This window comes from Harpia harpyja, chromosome 16 (assembly GCF_026419915.1).
Source record: "Harpia harpyja isolate bHarHar1 chromosome 16, bHarHar1 primary haplotype, whole genome shotgun sequence".
Classification (NCBI taxonomy): domain Eukaryota; kingdom Metazoa; phylum Chordata; class Aves; order Accipitriformes; family Accipitridae; genus Harpia; species Harpia harpyja.
In genome coordinates, this window is record NC_068955.1 from 32,406,383 (window position 1) to 32,425,585 (window position 19,203).

Sequence of the window (19,203 nt, forward strand, 5' to 3'; positions counted from 1 at the left end):
ACCCCCCAAGCCGGGTGACAGAGGCGCGAGGGGAGGCCAGGCAGGAGAGCTCAATGCAAAGTCTTTACTACAGACAGGGTTACATGGAGGAAAAAGCAACGGCCGGCACTGAGAGGAGGGAGAGTGAGGTTCATCCAGAAGGAAAGGTCCGTCTAGCGGGAGATGGGGCTAACTGCTGGTCCTCAGCCTGGTGGGGACCATTTCTCTGCTGGGAAGAGAAGTACGGGCTGAGAAAAAGAACTTTTTGTCATTTCATATGTGTCCCAGCAAACAGCTCCCCTGGAGCAGAGACAGCTGGGGATGAGTGAAGGTGCGGGACGAGATGTCCATCCCCGTCATCCAACCTGCGTCAGGGTGGCAGCGAGGCAAAGGACGTGGCGAGGGAACGGGAGACCGGTGCCGGGGAGGGAGGAGGATACCGGTCTCCTGGGGAGGGTGGTTTTGCTCCCTGGGGAGACCCAGCCAGGAGTCCCCCCCTCCCAGTCCGTGAGCACCGGGGGGCAGCCCTCAGAGCAGGGTGCACATGCCCTTGCGCTTGATCTCGAAGGTGGCCGTCAAGAGCCCCAGCTTCTGCTGGCTGTAGGGCGGGTAGCGCAGGGCGTTGAGGGTCTCCAGGCCCATGTTGCGGTGCAGGCAGCCGCGGTGGTGGGTGAAGGTGTCGAAGGTGAACTTGCCGTGGTATTTCCCCAAGCCGCTGTTTCCTGCAACACACAGCACAGGTCCAAACTTGCTACGGGACTCCGCTGAGCGTCATCAACGCAAAGAAAACCTTACAGGCTTTCCTCGTTGTCCTGGTTTCAGCTGGGATAGAGTTAATTGTCTTTCTAGTAGCTGGTACAGTGCTATGTTTTTGAGTTAGGTATGAGAAAAATGTTGATAACACACTGACATTTTCAGTTGTTGCTAAGTAATGTCTAGTCTAAAGTCAAGGATTTTTCAGCTTCTCATGCCCAGCCAGTGAGAAGGCTGGAGGGGCACAAGAAGTTGGGAGGGGACGCAGGCAGGACAGCTGACCTAAACTGGCCAAAGGGGTATTCCATACCATGTGATGTCATGCCCAGTATATAAGCCGGGGGGAGTGGGGGGATCGCTGCTCGGGAACTAACTGGGCATTGGTTGACGGGTGGTGAGCAATTGCGTTGTGCATCACTTGTATATTCCAATCCTTTTATTGTTACTATTGTCATTTTATTAGTGTTATCATTATCATTATTAGTTTCATCTTTTCTGTTCTATTAAACTGTTCTTATCTCAACCCACGAGTTTTACTTTTTTTCCCAATTCTCTCCCCCATCCCACTGGGGGAGGGCGGGCAGTGAGTGAGCAGCTGTGTGGTACTTAGTTGCTGGCTGGGGTTAAACCACGACACTCATGCAAATGCTCCCGCTGCTGAGCAACGCAGACGTGGTGGAGGAGATCTCACCCTTCCCTGTGCCTTTTCCAGCTCCACAGCCACTCAGTCCAGCAAATCCTTCTGCACCTCACCACTGTTTGGAGGTCCAAGTGCATCATTTTTACTGGCCAACATTTATCTACATAAGCTTTGCTGGGTCTACAAGGCTCAATTTCCCTCTACAACCTCTACGGTGCTCTACCATATCTACCTATGGTTGGGAGCTACCAGCGTGGCCCCTACGAAGGTCAGCTTCTTCCTGGAGCTCTTAAAAATTGGAGCCACATTAGCAACACCAGTTCTCCTGATTCCTGTGGCTGGTTTAAGCTTGAGGTTGCACATTGCGGTTAATAGCCCAGTGACTTCACATCTGAGCTACTGTGGAAGCTTTAGTGAATGCCATCTCACCCCGATGACTTCAGACCCTTCACCTGACTGGGCTGCTATAAAATGGCTTCACCTGATAATTTGAGGCAGTTTGTCTGAATCATTTCCATAAAGATAAGTTATGGGATGGGAACCACCAAAAATTGTTCCCTGAGCCACAGTCAGGCAAGGAATTAATCGTGCTTTTCTGTCGTGGTGTCCTATGATGTCTGAATCAGCCATGAGCCCTGACAGAGATGCTGAGCATGGGCAGCATAAAACAGATATTTTCCCCAGAGAATATTCTGGGGAAGAGAACAGGACATTGGGAAAGTATTCTGGGGAAACATCATCAGAGGCTTCCTGTATTCCCGTGTTCTTCCCTGGACAATGCTACAACCAGGGCCCAGGACTGAGCAGACCTCACTTTTCACCTGAGAAAACAATTGTTGCTGCCCCTGGAGAGCAGAAACTCTTCCTCTTTGCCAAGGAGGATCTCCAAGTTACCATAAGCAGGTTCTCCAGATATTTCTAAGCGTTTTGCTCCTACTCTTTAGTCCTAAAAGGCAGAATGAATGTACAAGCCTGCTCCTGAGTGACGTTAAGGGCTCCTATCCAGCACCACGCCATCTGCAGGAGGAACCTCACCTACCCAAGAAGCATGACAAGTCAGACGTTCCCAGATGAGGAGCAGAGTGACCATAGGATAGACCAAAGGGAGCAGCCCTTGAGGAGCACCCAGGTAAGCCTGAGTAGGGCAGGAACCAAACCCTGGCACAAAATTTACTCACAGTGCCCGTGCTGCTCGGAAATACCAGGGAAATAATCAAGTGGTACAGATTTCCCTACCTTTTATATGAAGCATTTGCACATACTCAAGGAACACTGTGCTTGGGACAGCAAGAAAAGAGAGAAGAAACCTCACAGTGCTCCACGCATGGTCAGCAGAAACAGGGCTGCAAAGCCCAAGAGCTCAGCCCTGGCGCAGTGAAGCAAAGGGCTTCTGGTGGGGTCCTGCCTGGTGCAGAAGGATTTCCCTGCAGACCATTGAGCCCTCTGGACCTGGACCCCCCCGAGACCCTTCCTCGCCACGGCCAGCATGGCTCAGGCACCAGGGGTAGGATCACGCCCGGCTCACGTTGGCCAGGGGCAGGCAGGTTGGGGGATTTGGACCTACCGATGCCACCGAAGGGCAGCGAGGTCAACGTCACGTGCATCAGGGTGTCGTTGCCGCAGAAGCCGCCGCTGCTTGTCCGCTCCAGCACCTGGTTCACCACCTGGGAGGGAAGCAGAGAAGGTGGACGTGGGTCTCGCACCCTGGCTCCACGGGCACCGCTTGTCAAACATCACCCCATCAGCCCGGTGTGCCCAGAGCAGCTGGGCTCAAAAGACCCTTCCAGAGCATGCCACGGAGTGTCAGGGAGGTGGGCGCTAGCCCTACTGCCCCGTTCCCCTCACCCCACTTTCTGGGCCACGCACCTTGCTGTCACAGGAGAAGGCGTAGACAGCCAACGGTCGCGGCCGCGCATTGATAAAGTCAATGGCTTCATCCATGTTGGCCACAACGACGATAGGCAGGATGGGCCCAAAGATCTCCTCCTGCATGGCCGGATCAGAGGGCAGCACGTCTGCCAGCACCGTGGGAGCTGCGGAGAAGGGTTATGGCAACGCATCACTCAGTGCGCAGGCACGGATGGTCCCACAAGCCCCGGGGCCCCGGGCCCTCACCGATGTAGCGCTCCTTCTCGTCCGTCTGTCCTCCGATGGCCACGCGCCCACTGCACAGCAGCGCCCGGATGCGGCGGAACTGCTTATCCCCTACGATGCGGCCGAAGTCAGGGGACTCCCGAGGGTTGGAGCCAAAAAACTCGGTGATGGCCTCACGCAGAGCGGGCATCAGCTTCTCCTGCATCTCCACAGTGCACAGCACGTAGTCGGGTGCCAGGCAGGTCTGCCCCGCATTAAAAAAGCGGCCCCAGGCCACCCGCCGGGCCACGTTCTGCACATCGCAGGTGTCGGACACGTAGCAGGGGTTCTTGCCCCCCAGCTCCAGCGTCACGGGCGTCAGGTGCTTGGCAGCGGCTGTCATCACGATCCTCCCCACGGCGGGGCTGCCTGTGGGCCGGGAAAAGATGCATCACGGTGAGGATCCCACCATGCTACAGCACAACTCTGGGATGTGGCACTCTGGGGAGCCAGGTCCAGGGAAAACACACCAAGTCCCACCAGACCCTCAGACACACACCCCCCGGATCCTCCAACGGATCCTGACACAAGATCCCCAACACAAGCCCTGCCTTCTCAGAGGGCAGGGAAGGGGTCCTGTTCGCAGGCAGGCTGCCCACCATCGCATGTTGACGGGCAGGGTAAGCCACAGCGGGGTGTCCAGCGGGAATCCCTCTTCCTCATTGCACAAAAACCAGGTAGGGCTCTGCTCTGGCCCTCGGGACATACCGGTGAAGAAGATGTAGTCGAATTTGTTCTCCAGCAGTCTGGTGGTCTCCTGCACGCCAGCAGTCACCACAGCAAAGCAGTCCTGCAACATAAGAGGAAGGGTCACCCACTGTCAGCATCCACTGTGTCCCCGTCCCCACCAAAAGCATCGCGGGCTGCTGGGCACGTGGACACCGGCTGAGCGTGGAGGAAGGAGGTACGGCAGCACCTGAAACCAGGGATGGCGTGGTGCTGGCGCGTGCAAAGCAGGGTTGGGAACACCGTGGCCCTGGGGCAGGGACAGGGACAAGGACAGGAAGAGCTTCTTACATTGTCCAGGTAGCAGGTCAGCATTTCGGCAATAAGTCTCTCGCTGTTCTTGGTCGTCTCCGAGGGTTTGACAACAACACAGTTACCTGGCGGGAGATCGACAGGACATCAGAGCAGTGACATGGTTGACAGCCAGCCCTTCTGGCACCCCAGGCTGGGGACGAGGCCACTGGCCAGACCCCCTTGCTGGTGCGCCTGGCACTGCCTGGATCCTCCGGGCCAGGAGAGAGCTTCGGCTCACCGGCAGCGATGGCCCCGATGAGGGGCACCAGGAAGAGGTGGATGGGGTAGTTCCAGGGCGCAATGATGAGCACCACCCCGTACGGGTCCTTGCGGATGAAGGCACAGTCCAGCTGCGTCACCTGTGAGAAAGAACACTACCTCAGTGCCGTTCCCACCGCCTCCTGCCCTGCCTCAGCCCAGCACACAGTGCTGCCCTCCCCAACCCGCTCTGCCCCTTGCCACTGGCAATTTGTCTCCCCCTCTTCCTTTCCCAGGTCAGCCCAGAGCTTCTGCCTTACCAGATTCTTGTCCACGTGCTCGTCCTTCATCCAGTGGCACAGGTTGTTCAGGGTGCTGTTGAGCTCGTTCTTGCAGAGGAGGATCTCGGTGAAGTAAGCCTCAAAGGATGGCTGGCGACAGACATCACGTAAGCATCACACCAACACTGACCCCATCTCCTCCCCTTCTGCAGGGAACATCTCCCCCCTCTTCTGCCCATAAAGAGCAGGAGAAGCTATTAAGTAGCAGCTATTAAGCAGAAGTTGCTATCACCTCCTGCAACCCCCAGGCAATATCACAGTCCCTGAAATTTTATGAAAATAGGTATTTGGCCAGAGGAAAAAAACAATATTTAACATCTTCACAATATTTAACAGCCTCCTGAGCTCAGCATCTGTGAACTGCTCACCTGGCAACAGAGCCCTGAGCCAAGGGGGGACCGAGCAATGTCACCGGAGCTCCAGGAGCTCCAGAAAAGCTGGTACTGGTGTCAGAGGCAGCTCTGCGCTGCTGACCTGGGACGGAACAGTGCTGTTGTACTGGTGCGTTTGCGTCCCAACCACTTGGACACAAGAGTTGGAAGCAAAGCCCTGAGCTCCCTCCCACAGCCCGTGCACAGAAGCTGAACTTAAGACCCTGCTTTGTTCAAACAGAAATGTAAAGAAGAGCAACCGCTTAATTAAATGCCTGATGATGGAGCTCGGCTGCATGTCACCAGACTCCCCGTCCCAGGCAGAAACCCCCCATAGCTCCTGGGACTCCTGCACTGAGCTGGCAGGCAGCTGGGAAAGGCAGGTCGGGTGAGATGCCCCAGTCAGGGAATTAAACAAACCCAGCAGGTTTCTCCAAGATACACCATCCCATGACTAAATGGACAGTGACTTGGGAGCGGTGGCGGGACGTCAGAGCCGGGATCACAGGGGCTGCTGAGGCATTTCCTGCCCACGGTGGGTCCTCTCTGCTGCTGTAACCACAGCCGTGAAGCACAGCTCAGGACTGTTCTTGCAGAAGCATGAAGACACAAGAAGATAACTCAGCAGGCTCAGTAAAGCCCCTCCGTCACCCCAGAGCAAAGCTCCTGCGCTCTGAAGCCGTGTTTGCAAAGCGCAGTGGGCGCAGGTGTCTGACACCCTCCACCACAAGGTCCTTTGGACTCCTCCAACCCAAAAGCATCCCTGGGTGGGAGCCTTCCTCCATCGCTGCAGCAAAACACCACTTTGGGGTTGGAAAGTTTGATTGTTGGCTCCCAGGCAGCAACCTCTCATGCTCCACCACCAAGCCCCACTCAAGAGATTTTCAGGTCCCCAACGCCGCTCAAGCGCCTGGACACACGCCACTGCCAGGAGGCTGAGCTGCTCCTAGACGTGAGGGCTCAGCAGGCACATCGGATGTCCGGTGAAGCAACGGAGCCGCTCTCGGCCAGGGCTGACAGTTGCATCACTAGGAGGATGAGGAAATTGCTGTTGAAGATGGGCCACTAAGGGTTTTGATGGGACACGAAGGTTGTAAGATGGGACATTAAGTCTGAGGTCATCCAAATGCCTTCAATCATCAATGGAGAGAAACCGGCATCCCTGGAGGTGAGGCACCCACCTCAGATATGTAAGACCAGATGAATTGTCCATCTAACTATGAAGGCCTGACTGCATAACAAGCATATTACTAGACGACCAGCTCTAATTACATACAATTAGAAGAGATGAAGGACGCACTTCAAGCACTGATACCTATCAATCCCCGGCTGAAGGAGAAGGCCCTCACCTCAAACAAACAAGGCAATTACAAACCTTGGGAGATGTCAAGATGTTGAAAGCCGTGTCTGAGGGCACGGGCCGCTGCACTGATATGCCCACAGACACAAGTCTTTTGGGTCTGAGTGCTACCACTACCAGTTAAGACCAGTTATGTTGCACTGGGGCAAGCCATCCCTCTGAAAAGATTTCCTAATGCTGCCTGAGAGAAGCGGGCGGTGGTCCGCTGGGCTGCAGCACATGTCAGGAAGGGAAAAAGGGGGAGAAAAGGATCCTGAAGCGGCCAGACAGAGAAGAGTTGAGCTGAGACTGCTAGACACAGCCACAGCAGGAATGCTCCTGCTTCCTCGGCAGACCATCCGGGAGTTCCTAGCGTGCCGCGATACCCAGAGCCACATCCAGGTCCCTGCCTGTGCCACCGCACGGCTCAGCACCATGCCAATAAAACCAGTCCCTACGAGGCCAGCGAGCCGCCCCGGCCCTGAGCAGTCCTGGGAGGAATGTGCAAGGCCAGCAAGTTGCACAACACCAGTAATCCCAGGTGCGACTGTGCTGGCGAGGAGCACCCCAGGACATCACCATCTGCGGAGGTCGCACGAAGCCACCGGGGACTCGAGGCGTGGGGCAGATGCAGAGGGCGAAGCTGGGTAATGCCGAGGTTCCACCTCGCATCGGCCAACAGAGGCTTTGCCCCATTTAAGTGCACCGGAGACAGGGTTAGCAGCATCGACCCTGCCCAGCAGCATGGTCCCTACGCATGCTCCAGCTAACGCTTGCTACACAGAGCTCTGCAGGGACCCAGCACCTACGGGTGCACCACACCAGCCCTGGAGCACGTCAAGGGGGATGCAGGACCCTGACGAGGGGATCCCCATGCCCAGAGCCCCACACCTGCACCCAGCAGGGTGCAAGACCCAGACAAGGGGGTATGAAGGGCCCCAAAGATTTGACCCCGGTGGCCAGCACCCGGCCCCCTCTCACCTTGCCCATGTCTGCGGCGGTGGCCTCCAGGATGTCCTGCTTCTTCTCATCCAGAAAGCGTCCCAGGGCCTCCAGCTGAGCCACACGGTACTCCATGGGCCGCGTCTTCCCCGAAAGCCAGGCTGCCCGCAGGTGGCTCACTAGCCCCGCATAGGGGTTCCCACTGTGGGAATGGGGATGTCAGAGGGATCCCAGCCCCGTCCCAGCCTCTCACACTCCCAGTGAGGATGGAGAGGAGCTCCACATCACCCCAGCTCTGCGTCACCCCAGCCCAGCATCACATCAGAGCCCCAGAGTCCTTGGGGAGAGGGCAGGGAGTCCACACACCTGAGTCTTCCCCCTGCTGCCAGGAGCAAGGGCTCCTTGTGCACCCTACACTGCACCATTCCCGGCAGTCTCCTCCCTTGGGCTACACAGGGGTGCGGTGGCCCATGGACCCCAAACTTGTCCCCCAGCATCCCTCAGCAGCAGCAACCTGGGGACTCCGTCACCCCAGCACTGCCACAGCACCCCCTGCCCACCTCACCCCAAGCACCCTGTCTCCCTTCCGCCCCCAGCCACATGCCCCCAGCCCCTCACTCTCACCATACGGCACTGCAGATCACCGGCCCCTTCCCGATGCCTCCGCTGCCCCCGCTGCCCCCGCTGCACCCGGCAGCTTTCCCGGCATCACTGCCCATGGGGCTGCACTTGCTGTAGCCCGGGGGCTGCTGCCCAGGGGGCTCGAGGGACTGGTGCATGCCGAGCTGCGGGAAGGAGCTGCCAGTCTCCACGGACAGTGTGGTGACCCTGGGGAGAGACACGGGGTGAGTTACGCCGGAGCTGGAAGCACTGGAGATGCCAGCTCGGTCCCAAGAGGAGTCACCCGTGCCCCGAGCAAGCCAGGGCTGCCTGCGGCACCTTTGAAGGGTGGCTTGGTGCTCAGGGCTGTCCAGGCCGCGGGGTGACTCAGCCCGGCGCGGCTGCCAGAGGCCCCGGTGCGCCCGGCGGGGGATGCCTGGGATTCCCAGGCCCTCCCCGCGCTCCGGGATGGCCACCAGCCTCCAGCCATGGACCTGCCCAGGTTGCCCTGCTGACATAGGGTCACCCCATGGGGACCTCTGGGACCCTGGTGTGGGGCAGCATCCCAGGCTGCCCCACAGGGATCCCCAGAGCCCCCAGTGCAGGGCAGCATCCCAGGCTGCCCCACGGGGATCCCCCAGGACCCTAGTGTGGGCCAGCATCCCAGGCTGACCCATGGGGATCCCCAGGGACCCGAGCGTGGGGCCGTGTGAGCCAGCACCGGTACTGCCGCAGCCCAGCCCACCTTCGGGCACAGCATCGCGCCACCAGCACACAAAGACATCCCCAGAGCTGGGGAGCAGAGCCGCAGCCCCACATCTGCCCCCCATGCCCCCCTCCATGCCCAAAGCACCCTTCCTCAAGGGAACCCACCCAGCGGGATGCCCAGTGCCCCACAGCCTCCACCTGCGTGGGGTCAGAGAAGCCCAGCCATGGGGCCAGCCGAGTGCCACGCAGGGGGGTCCGGTCCCTGGGGCCCCAAGGTGCCTACCTGGGGGGCTGAGCGGTGGCGAGAGGAGCGTGAGGCCGGGCTGGCACTGCCGAGGCTCAGGGTGCCCCTCCTAAATGCTGTGGGGCCAGTGGCCGGGCCCCATGGCTGGGGGTGGGCAGGATTGTGCCCCGCCTCCGTGGGGCTGGCCGTGGGGAGATAGCACCCCGCCTCCGTGGGGCTGGCGATGAGGACAAGGCCTGGGATGGAATGGGATGGGATGGGACGGTGGCACTGGGGAACTCCCATGGCCACCAAACCACCACCGTGAACCTTGACCCATTGGGACTCCACAGATACCCGTCACCCTGCTCCCCAGGGCCACCTTGACCCACGGGGACCTCAGAGACACCCATCATCCTTCTCCCCAGGACCACCCTGACCCACGGGGACCCCGCAGACACCCCCGATGGACCCCATGGGTCCCCTCTCTGCCCACAGGGCTGCCCACTCCCACCCCAGTGCCGGCCGCCTGAGCCCTCAGCTCACCCCGCACCCGGCCCTGCCTGCCGGCACCGGTTCCTCCTGCCCGGCACCGCAGCCCTCACCTCCCCTCCACCGACGTCGGCTCCCCACACGCCCGCTCCCCCACCCCACCTTAATTACCCCGCTTCGTAAACAGGAAGGGCAGCAGCCCTGCACCACACACCCTGCCACCGCGCCCCGGGCTCAGTCCCCACGGCCACACTCCCCGGGGACCCACAGCAGCCCCCCAGGGAAGGGGGAATAGTTTCCCCCCTGGCAGCACCCCAAACTGGCACCGTGAGCTTGGCCATGATGCCCAGAGCAGCCCCAAGAGCCAACCCTGGCTTTGAGGGGGGCACAGGCCTTCCCGAGCAGCCCCTGCCTCCACGGAGGATGCCACATGTCCATCGGAGAGACCCACAAGGGACAGCAGTGGATCAGTACTGAGAATGGGCTCGTGGGGGGTACCGGGGCCCCCCACCCCAATTTGGGACGTGCCCGGGGAGGAGATGCTCCACACAGCCCCGGGGGATGGGGAAAACCGGGGGACCAGCTCTCCATCTCCGTCACCGGAGCCTGAACTGAGGCGGCTGCAGACCCGGGGGTCGCACGGTGCTGGGGATGCAAATCAGCCCCGGGGGGGGATGACACACGCTGGGGGGGTTGTACCCCCAACCTGCCTCGCCGTCCACCATCGCTCGGGTTTGGGGTCACAGACCCGCACCCCCGGGAAAGGCCCTTTCCCCCCCGCACCCCGGGGTGGCTCCTCTTGCCCAGGACGAAGGGGACCTCGGGGCAGGTGTTGCTCCCAGGGCCGCATCCTGCACCACTGCCGTGCCCCTTCCCAGGGCTGTCCCCCACCATGTCCCCCTCGTCCCATGGGAGCCACAACCTCATCACCCTCCCACGTGGCACTGGCTGCTCCTTCACCGCATCTCAAGAATCCCCCGCTACCGGCTGGGCCGGATCCTGCCCCGGCTCCCGGTGACGGAGATTTTACCCTCGGCCCTGCCCAGAGATCTCCCCACCCTGCCCTGTGGCACCGGCACTGCACGGCCATGGGCACCCCGCCATCGCCACGTGCCCGGACGCCCTCCCAGCCCCGGGTTTTGGGTGACGCGAGGACAAGCGTATGCCCCGCCAACCCCCCAAACCAGCCTCGCACCCCCAAAACGAGGTGTCCCCCCACCCGGGGCACCCTGCCACATCACCCGGGCCGGGAAAGGGAAGCGAGAGCGGCAGGGCCCAGAGCAGGACAGGCACCCAGTGCCACGGGCCACCCCGAGCTGGCAGCACCCACACCAGGGCCCGGTGGGGGTGCTGGGGGGGGGGGGGGGACAGGGGTGCTGGGGAGCGGGGTGCTGGGCAGGGAGCAGAATGAGGGCCGTGTGGGTTGGGGTGGGTGCTGTGTGAGGGATAGGGTGCAATGGGTGCTGTGCAGGGGGGGGGGGTCAGGGTGCCGTGTGGTAGGGGTGTGCAATGGGTGCTGTGAAGTGGGGGGGGGGGGTGTCAGGGTGCTGTGCAGGTTGGGGTGGGATGGGTGCTGTACGGGGGGGGTGGTCAGGATGCTGAGGATGGGCGCAGGGTGGGGGGTATGGGAGGGGGGGGTACGGGCTGGAGGCGGCAGCAGCGCAGGCGGACCGGGACCGGGACCCGGGGGGGCTGCGGGACACGAGGGGTGCGGGACACGGGGGGGGGTGCGGGAGCCGGGGAGGGGTGGGGGGGGTGCCGGAGCGGCCCCTTTAAACCCCCCCCCGGTCCTGCCCGCCCCGATCCCGTCCGAAAGAGGAAGCATCGCCCGCTCCGCCCCCCCCGCCCGGGCCGGCCCGCACGGCTCTGGGACCGGGGAGCAGGGGGCTGGGGACCGGTGTGGGGGTGCTGGGCGCAGGGGTGCAAAGCACGTGGGTGCCCGGTGTAGGGGTGCAGGGTACGAGGGTGCGAGGTGCTGGGTGTAGGGGTGCGGGGGCTGGGGGTGCTGAGCCCATGGGTGCAGCTGTGGGCGTACGAGACACGTGGGTAGAGGGCTTGGGGGTGCCAATAGTGTCCCCCCCACCCCAGCCCTGACACCATCCAGGCCCCCCCTGCCCAGAGGCGGCGATGGAGAAAGACCCCAGCTGCTACCAGGATGCGGCCAAGATGGTGGCGGGTGATGGGTCGAGCGCCGAGGGGACGGAGACGCAGGTGAGGCCGAGGGGGGGGACCCGTGGGGGGCTGGGCCCGCGGTGGCCATCCCCAGGGCTGACGGCTGGGGTCACCCGCAGCTGGACGATTTTGTGGGTGCTCACCCCGACTACAACGAGGAGGAGGAGGAGCAGAAGTACTATCGCCGCAAGCGCCTCGGCATCGTCAAGAACGTGCTGGCCGCCAGCCTGGCCGGCACGCTCACCTACGGTGTCTACCTGGGTACGGCCTTGCCCCTCTCTGGGGACCCCCCACCGAGGTGTAGGGGGCTCAGGGCAGGGGGTGACGGCTGCTGGACCCCCCCCCAGGCCTCCTGCAAATGCAGCTGATCCTGCACTACGATGAGACTTACCGGGAGGTGAAGTACAGCAACATACAACTGGAGGACATCGACCGCAAGGTGCTGATGGGCATCAACGTCACCCCCGTCGCGGCGCTGCTCTACACGCCCGTCCTCATCAGGTACGGTGCCGCCCGCGCTCCCCGCCGGCACACCGGCACGGGGGCCCATGCTTCTCCCTCCTCGCCCCGGCAGGTTTTTCGGCACCAAGTGGGCCATGTTTCTGGCGGTGGGCATCTACGCCCTTTTCGTCTCCAGCAACTATTGGGAGCGCTACTACACGCTGGTGCCTTCCGCTGTGGCCATCGGGGTGGCCATCGTTCCTCTCTGGGCTTCCATGGGCAACTACATCACGCGGTAGGCAGCGGCGGGGGGCGGACAGGGTGGGTAGGGGGGCCGGGGAGCACCAGCTGACCCACCGTGCCTTGCAGGATGGCCCAGAAGTACTACGAGTACGTCAACTACAAGGAGGAGCACGTGCAAGAGCAGCAGCGGGCGCCACGGGGCGCCTGCAACACCTACATCATCATCTTCCAGACCGTCTTCTACACCTGCTTCCACGTGAGTGCCGGCAAGGCGCGTGGCGCGGGCAGGGGGCCACGCCGGGCAGCCCGGCACTGAGCATCCCCCCCTATATGTCTTGCAGCTAAGCTTCGTCTGCGCTCAGATGCCCATGCTCTTCTTCCTCAACAATTACCTCTACCAGCTCAACCACACGCTCTTCGGGGTCAAGCACTGCGGTGAGCGCGCGGGCGCGGGATGGCACGGTGGTGTGTGGTGCGGGATGGCGCGGTGGCACGGGGACCCCCCCGGTGGGGGCTGAGCCGTGGCATGTGTGCCGCCCTCCCCGGCAGGGACCCTGAGCCACGGCACGCTGCCCGGCTTCAACAAGACGGTGCTGCAGAGCCTGCCCCGCAGCATCAACCTCATCATCGTGGAGAGTGCCCTGATGGCGGCCGCCTTCCTCGCCATGCTGGTGGTGAGTGCCAGGGTGGGCAGGGCACGGGACGGAACGCCGGCAGTGCCTCACCCACGGTTGCGCGGCAGGTCCTGGTGCTCTGCGGCTCGGCGTATCGGCCCACGGAAGAGATCGACCTGCGCAGCATTGGCTGGGGGAACATCTTCCAGCTGCCCTTCAAGCACATGCGGGACTACCGCCTGCGCCACCTCTTCCCCTTGTTCATCTACAGCGGCTTCGAGGTGCTCTTCGTCTGTACCGGCTTCTCCTTGGTAGAGCCTGGGGACGGGGCGGGGAGGGGGGTGACAGAGCGGGGACAGCCCGGCCGGGTGACGCTGAGCCTGTCCTCGCTGCAGAACTACGGCGTGTGTGCCCTGGGGCTGGAGAATCTGGCGTACCTTCTCATGGCCTATGGCTTCTCCGCCTCGGCTTGCTCCAGCCTGGCCCTCTGCATGCTGCGCCTGAGGCGGCAGATCCCGCTGCTGGCCGGAGCCCTCGTTCACGCTGCCCTCCTGGTGACTCTCTTCTGCTGGGCACCCGAGCCCCGGCACCTGGTCCAGGCACCTCTGCTCTACTCCATAGCCGTGCTCTGGGGCATGGGGAGCGCCCTCAACAAGACTGGCATTAGCAGTGAGTACCGGGAAGGTCCCCGACACAGCCTCTCTTGTCCTCTGGCACGGCCAGGTTGTCCCCAGCTCCCCAACGCATCCTCTCCTCGTGTCCCCCGGCACCGCAACCTGCTGGTGCCCAGCTCCTTGGACCCGCTGACAAGGAGCGGGACAGGCCTACTGCAGCTGGATCCTGCTAACAGTGCCCCGAGAGGGGACACCGGAACGGGAGGGGGATGCTGACAGCTGGTCTCCTCTGGCGCAGTCCTCCTGGGCGTGCTGTACGAGGACAAGGAGCGCCAAGACTTCGTCTTCACCATCTACCACTGGTGGCAAGCCCTGGCGATCTTCACCGTCTACCTGTGGTCGGGGCTGCCCATGAAGGTAAGCGTGGCCGGGTGCCACCTCTGGTGCCTGCCAGGCTCGGGGGGGGTGCAGTGCCATGCTAATCCCCCGCTTTGCCCTCCTGCAGGCCAAGCTTTCCATCATGCTGCTGACGCTGGCGGTGGCGGTGGGGGCCTACCTCTGGATGGAGCACAAGGTGGCACAGCACGTGGCATACCGCCTGCCCCGCATCCCCCGCCCGCGCCACAAGATGCACGGCTACCGTTACTTGGAGGAGGACGACTCCGACGAGACCGGCTCGGAGGGCGACGGTGGCAAGGACGACAATGATGAGCACCCAACGGAGGCCACCGGAGGGGACGAACTGCCAAAAGATGATGGGGACCAGCTGGGTTAGAGACAGCCTGTCCTGCCGCACCGCCGTGGTGGCCACCCCCCTGCTCTCTGAACCTGAAGGGAGGGTCCACGGCCCTCCCTGAAGCTGCCCAAACCCCCCGAGCGGGCCCAAACTTCCACAGGCTCCCCTCAGGCTAGGCTTACAGCCCCCCCAGGCAGACCCACAGCCCCCCCAGGCCAGGCCCACAGCCCCTCGGCAGGCCCACAGCCCCTCAAGCCAGACCCGCAGCCCCCCCAGGCAGACCTGCAGCCCCCCCAGGCCAGGCCCACAGCCCCTAGGCGGGCCTACAGCCCCTCAAGCCAGACCCACAGCCCCCCCAGGCCAGGCCCACAGCCCCTAGGCGGGCCTGCAGCCCCTCAAGCCAGACCCGCAGCCCCCCCAGGCCAGGCCCACAGCCTCTAGGTGGGCCTGCAGCCCCCAGGCCAGGCCCGCAGCCCCCCAGGCAGGCCCACAGCCCCCCGCCACCCCCTGAGGTACCACATCCAAGCCGGCCCGGTCCCCCTTTGCACCTTTATGGCTCAATAAAAGCTCTCCCGCCCGCCGCCTCCGCTGCCGCCGTACTCCGCCTTCGCGTCGTCGCGGCTTCGCCGCCCTCCATGAGGGGAAGCGCGCGCTAGGGGCCACCCTGGACGGGAGGGAGGGGTGAAACGACTACAACTCCCGGCGTGCACCGCGCTCCCGCGCGGTGCACGCCGGGAGTTGTAGTCCCCCGCCCTGCGCCAACTCATTGGCCCGCCTCCCCCGTCGGACTCCCTTACCCACAATTCCCCTCGGAGCAGGGAGGGGAGGGGGCGCGGTTGGCGGAGGGCGGTCACGTGCGGCGGCGCCTGCGCGCTGCCGGCTGTTGTTGTGGCGGCGGCGCGGCCCGCGGCTCCCCCCCGGCCGGTAGCGATGAGCGACAACGATGACATCGAGGTGGAGAGCGACGTGAGTCGGTCCCCGTTACCGGGACACCCCCCACACCCCCCCCCGCACCTCCCAACGACGCTCCCCCTCCCCCGGTACCCGTCGGGGAAGGGGTAGCTGTGGCGGAGGCGGGGGGGGGGGGGGGGGTAACGTTTGGTTTCTCTCTTCCCTTCCATCACGGCCCCGTTTCCCGGTGTCCCCCCCCACACACACACCTCCTTCCTTTTCCTCTTCCTCTTCCTCCTCCTCCCCGCCGGTCCGGTCCCCTCAGGAGGAGCAGCCGAGGTTTCAGTCCGCGGTACGTCCCTGCCGCCCCCCCGGTACCGGGAGCACGTGGGGGCGAGGGGGGCAGGGAAGGGGGGGGGGGGGGCACGGACTTGTGGGGTTGTGTCACTTGAGGGGGATGTGTGTTTTTGGGGGTGTCCTGTGGGGCTGGGGCTTGGGGAGGGGACATCTGTGGGGCTGGGGCTCTGGGGGGGGGGGCTTTTGGGGGGGGAACTGGGGGGGGGACCTGTGGGGCTTGGGGCTCTTGGAGGGGGGGAAATCTGGGGGGCTGGGGCTTGGGAGAGGGACGCAGGTGTGGGGCTGTGTATTTTAAGGGGGGGGGAACACCTTGGGGGGGGGCATGGAGTCAGAGGTTTGGGGGGGGGGATGATATGTGGGGCTTATGTCTCTTGGGGGAGGTGTTTGGGGGGGCTGTGGGGCTGGGGGATGGGGGGTGGTGGGTTTGGGGTGTAATATACGAGGCTTGGGTCTCGAGGGGCGTGTGTTGGGGGGGGATCTGTGGGGCTGGGGCTCTTCGGGGGAGGGGGAGCGTGGGGCTGGGGCTTTTGGGGGGAAAGTGGGGGTGTCTCTCTTGGGGGGGGCGTTATGTGTGGGGCTGCATCTCTTGGGGGAGGAGATGTGGGGGTCGTGTCTTTTGGGGGCATCTGGAGCTGTCTCTCTGGGGAGGCTGTCTCTGGGGGGGGGGCATGTGGGCCCGACTTTTGGGGTTGTATGACACTGGGGGTTGTGCTTTTGGGGGGGACACATGGGGTTGTGTCTCTTGGCAGAGAGCAGATAGAGGGGCCTGTGTATGGTTGTTTTGGGGAGGGGGGGGGGGCATGTCTCAGGGGGTGCAGGACAGAGTCGCGAGGTGCTCCTGGCCCTTGGGGCTGTGCTGTTCCCCACTCCGCTCCCCAGCTCTGTGTCATCCCCCCACCCGCCCCCCCCCCCGTGGGTGCTCAGGCCTGCCCCGGTAGCAGGAAGCTGCCCACGGGTTCCGACGGGCCGGGGAGGGGGGAAACTGAAAGCAACGGGAGCCACCTCCTCCCACGCCCTCGCCCTGCCGCCGCGGTGGAGCCGGAGGTGTCGCGGCCGCCATGCCGCCCGGCCGAGGAGGGCTCGGGGGTTCGGCCGAGCTCCCGCACCGGCTCCAGGCACCTCATCCGGAGCTGCCAGCGTGGGATTTTTTTTTGGGTGAAGGTCGGCAGCCCGGCTTCTCCTGCCCTGGCCTCTCCACCAGGCGAAGCGGGGCGGCTGCCGGAATGCTAACGAGGCTTTTCACGTTGACTTCTGGGACCCGGTGGGCTGTCCTGCAGCACCCACGGGAGAGGGGAGCAGGTCGCGGTTTCCCCCGTGGTGCCACCCCCTCAGGCTCCCCTCTCCTTTCCCTCTCAGGCCGACAAACGGGCTCATCACAACGCGCTGGAGCGCAAGCGCAGGGACCACATCAAGGACAGCTTCCACAGCCTGCGGGACTCCGTCCCCTCCCTCCAAGGAGAGAAGGTGAGTTTATGGAGCGTGGTGGGAGCCCGGCCACGCGCCCACCCGGGGTCCCGGCCCACGGCACCGAGGCTGGACAGGGATTTCCACGGCACCGACGAGAAGCCACGTCAGCGGGGCTGAGCCACGGTTCCTTGCCCGCGGGGCTTGCCGAGCGGCATTCCTGGGGGCAGGTCGTGCACCCCGGCCTCCGGCACCGCCTGGTTTTTTGGGAAGGCAGAGGGGGCGAATCCGCCTCGGGCGGCTGGATCTTCCAGGCTCGTCCACGGGGCAGCTCTGCCCGTTGGGGATAGCGGTGCTTTGCTTGGCGGCGGTGGGGCTGTCGGCACCCTCGCGCGCGACGGTGGCTTCTCGTTTCGGGATGCCGCAGTGGGGGACGTTTTGGCTGGGGCCGGTGCTCTCGGTTCAAGCCCAGCACCGTCAGCGGGGTCCAGAAATGAGCCCTCCCGGTGCCAGCGAGGCTCTGCCCCACCACGGGGGTCCCCGGTTGGGTCCCCGGAGGAGACGAGAGTTGGGCTTTGGTTTGCCCGGTGACATCAGCAGAGCAATGGCAAAATCCTTTCTGCTGCGCTGCGGGTGGGACGGGGCAGACAAAACCCCACTGGTTCCACCCCCCCACACCCGGGCTAGGTCTTTATCTTGCCTCTGTCTTTTCCCACTATTGCAACAGGCATCCCGGGCCCAAATCCTGGACAAAGCCACAGAGTACATCCAGTACATGCGCCGGAAAAACCACACGCACCAGCAGGACATCGATGACCTCAAGCGGCAGAACGCTCTCCTGGAGCAGCAAGGTGAGGGGGTCCCGCGGGAGCCGGGCTCGGGGAGGGGGGTGACACGCGTGCCGGAGCCCCCGGGGGGGTGACGCGGTGGCCCTGCCTTGCAGTGCGTGCGCTGGAGAAGGCCCGGTCGAGCGCCCAGCTGCAGGCTAACTACCCCTCGACGGACAACAGCCTCTACACCAACCCCAAGGGCAGCACCATCTCCGCCTTCGACGGCGGCTCCGACTCCAGCTCCGATTCGGAGCCCGACGAGCCGCAGAGCAGGAAGAAGCTGCGCATGGAGGCCAGTTAGGCCCCCCCGCGGCCCTCCGCCTGCCCGCCGGCTGCGTAAGGACTCTCTCCCTTCTCTCGTAGAGGCTCTCGGACTGCAGCTTCCCAGCCCTCCCCGGCCCTTTTCCCTGCTCTAACCGCAACGGCCCCGGGAGGAGCCGGCCGGGCAGGGCCTCACAGCGCCCGCCCGACAGACTTGGGGGGGGATGCGGGGGCCGCGAGGAGACGTCCCCGTCGCCCTCCCACAACTAGCGAGCCCCTCTCCCCTCTGATTTTATATGAGCATTTCTATTTATACCCGGGGACCACGGCAGTCCTGAGCTGAAGGGTGAGGCTGTGCAGGTGCCGGGCAGCACCCCCCCCCCGCCTCCCTGTGCCCCCCCAAAAGGCCGGGCCCCGCAGGGAGCTGCGCCTGCCCCCCCCCCCCCCCCCCCGGCAAGCGCTGGGGGTCTCGCTATTTATTTTCTGCGTGTGCAATTCCACCTGCCCCCAGCGCCTGCGAGAGCCGGGGGGGCAGCGCCCGCACCCCTCCCTCCACGGGCTGCAGAGCCGGGGGGGGGGCCCAGGCTGGGTGGTCTGCGCGTGCATCCTGCCCCCCTCTTCCTTCCCTCCCTCACCCCCCCAAAACGCCTCCCCCGGCCCCATCCCACCTCCGTGGCATTTTCTGAACTCTAGTGTCCCGTCCCTGCCCCGTAGGTGACCCCGTCCCCTGTCCCCGTTTCGATGCCATTCATTCCATGGATCTAAGGTATGTTGTACATACTGCCCAGAGTTGTCTTGCAAGTTAAGGCTTCCCTTTACTATAAGACTATAAATAATAAAAAAAAAAAAAACTTATTTTATCCTTCCCCGTGGTAGCCGCGTGTTTTTGGGGCGGGAGGGC

At 63.5% G+C, this 19,203-nt stretch overlaps 3 protein-coding genes across 6 annotated transcripts; 2 read left to right on the forward strand and 1 right to left on the reverse strand.

The window, feature by feature from the left end:
* Nucleotides 1-41: 41 nt before the first annotated feature.
* Nucleotides 42-12,426, reverse strand: LOC128153093 (aldehyde dehydrogenase family 3 member B1-like). The gene is made up of 11 exons (XM_052811986.1): nucleotides 12,303-12,426; nucleotides 8,341-8,544; nucleotides 7,756-7,918; nucleotides 5,044-5,154; nucleotides 4,764-4,884; nucleotides 4,523-4,608; nucleotides 4,214-4,295; nucleotides 3,488-3,874; nucleotides 3,239-3,405; nucleotides 2,937-3,036; nucleotides 42-701 (listed from the first exon to the last, which is right to left on the reverse strand). The coding sequence occupies exons 1-11, from the start codon at nucleotides 12,362-12,364 to the stop codon at nucleotides 508-510; spliced, it is 1,677 nt and encodes a 558-aa protein (XP_052667946.1). The 5' UTR covers nucleotides 12,365-12,426; the 3' UTR covers nucleotides 42-507.
* Nucleotides 12,427-13,075: 649 nt separating this feature from the next.
* Nucleotides 13,076-14,767, forward strand: UNC93B1 (unc-93 homolog B1, TLR signaling regulator). The gene is made up of 5 exons (XM_052812014.1): nucleotides 13,076-13,269; nucleotides 13,338-13,520; nucleotides 13,605-13,878; nucleotides 14,122-14,240; nucleotides 14,329-14,767. Exons 1-5 carry the CDS (start codon nucleotides 13,240-13,242, stop codon nucleotides 14,596-14,598), a joined length of 876 nt encoding a protein of 291 aa, XP_052667974.1. The 5' UTR covers nucleotides 13,076-13,239; the 3' UTR covers nucleotides 14,599-14,767.
* A 612-nt stretch (nucleotides 14,768-15,379) lies between these two features.
* On the forward strand, nucleotides 15,380-19,167 carry MAX (MYC associated factor X). Of its 4 annotated transcripts, none has more exons than XM_052812029.1 (5): nucleotides 15,390-15,525; nucleotides 15,776-15,802; nucleotides 17,164-17,270; nucleotides 17,932-18,062; nucleotides 18,155-19,167. In XM_052812029.1, exons 1-5 carry the CDS (start codon nucleotides 15,490-15,492, stop codon nucleotides 18,340-18,342), a joined length of 489 nt encoding a protein of 162 aa, XP_052667989.1. In that variant the 5' UTR covers nucleotides 15,390-15,489; the 3' UTR covers nucleotides 18,343-19,167. The 4 variants fall into 4 exon arrangements, with proteins under 4 accessions (XP_052667991.1, XP_052667993.1, XP_052667989.1 ...); XM_052812030.1 differs by having other exon boundaries at nucleotides 15,391-15,525; nucleotides 17,164-17,271; nucleotides 17,939-18,062; XM_052812031.1 differs by lacking the exon at nucleotides 15,776-15,802 and having other exon boundaries at nucleotides 15,380-15,525.
* Nucleotides 19,168-19,203: the final 36 nt, after the last annotated feature.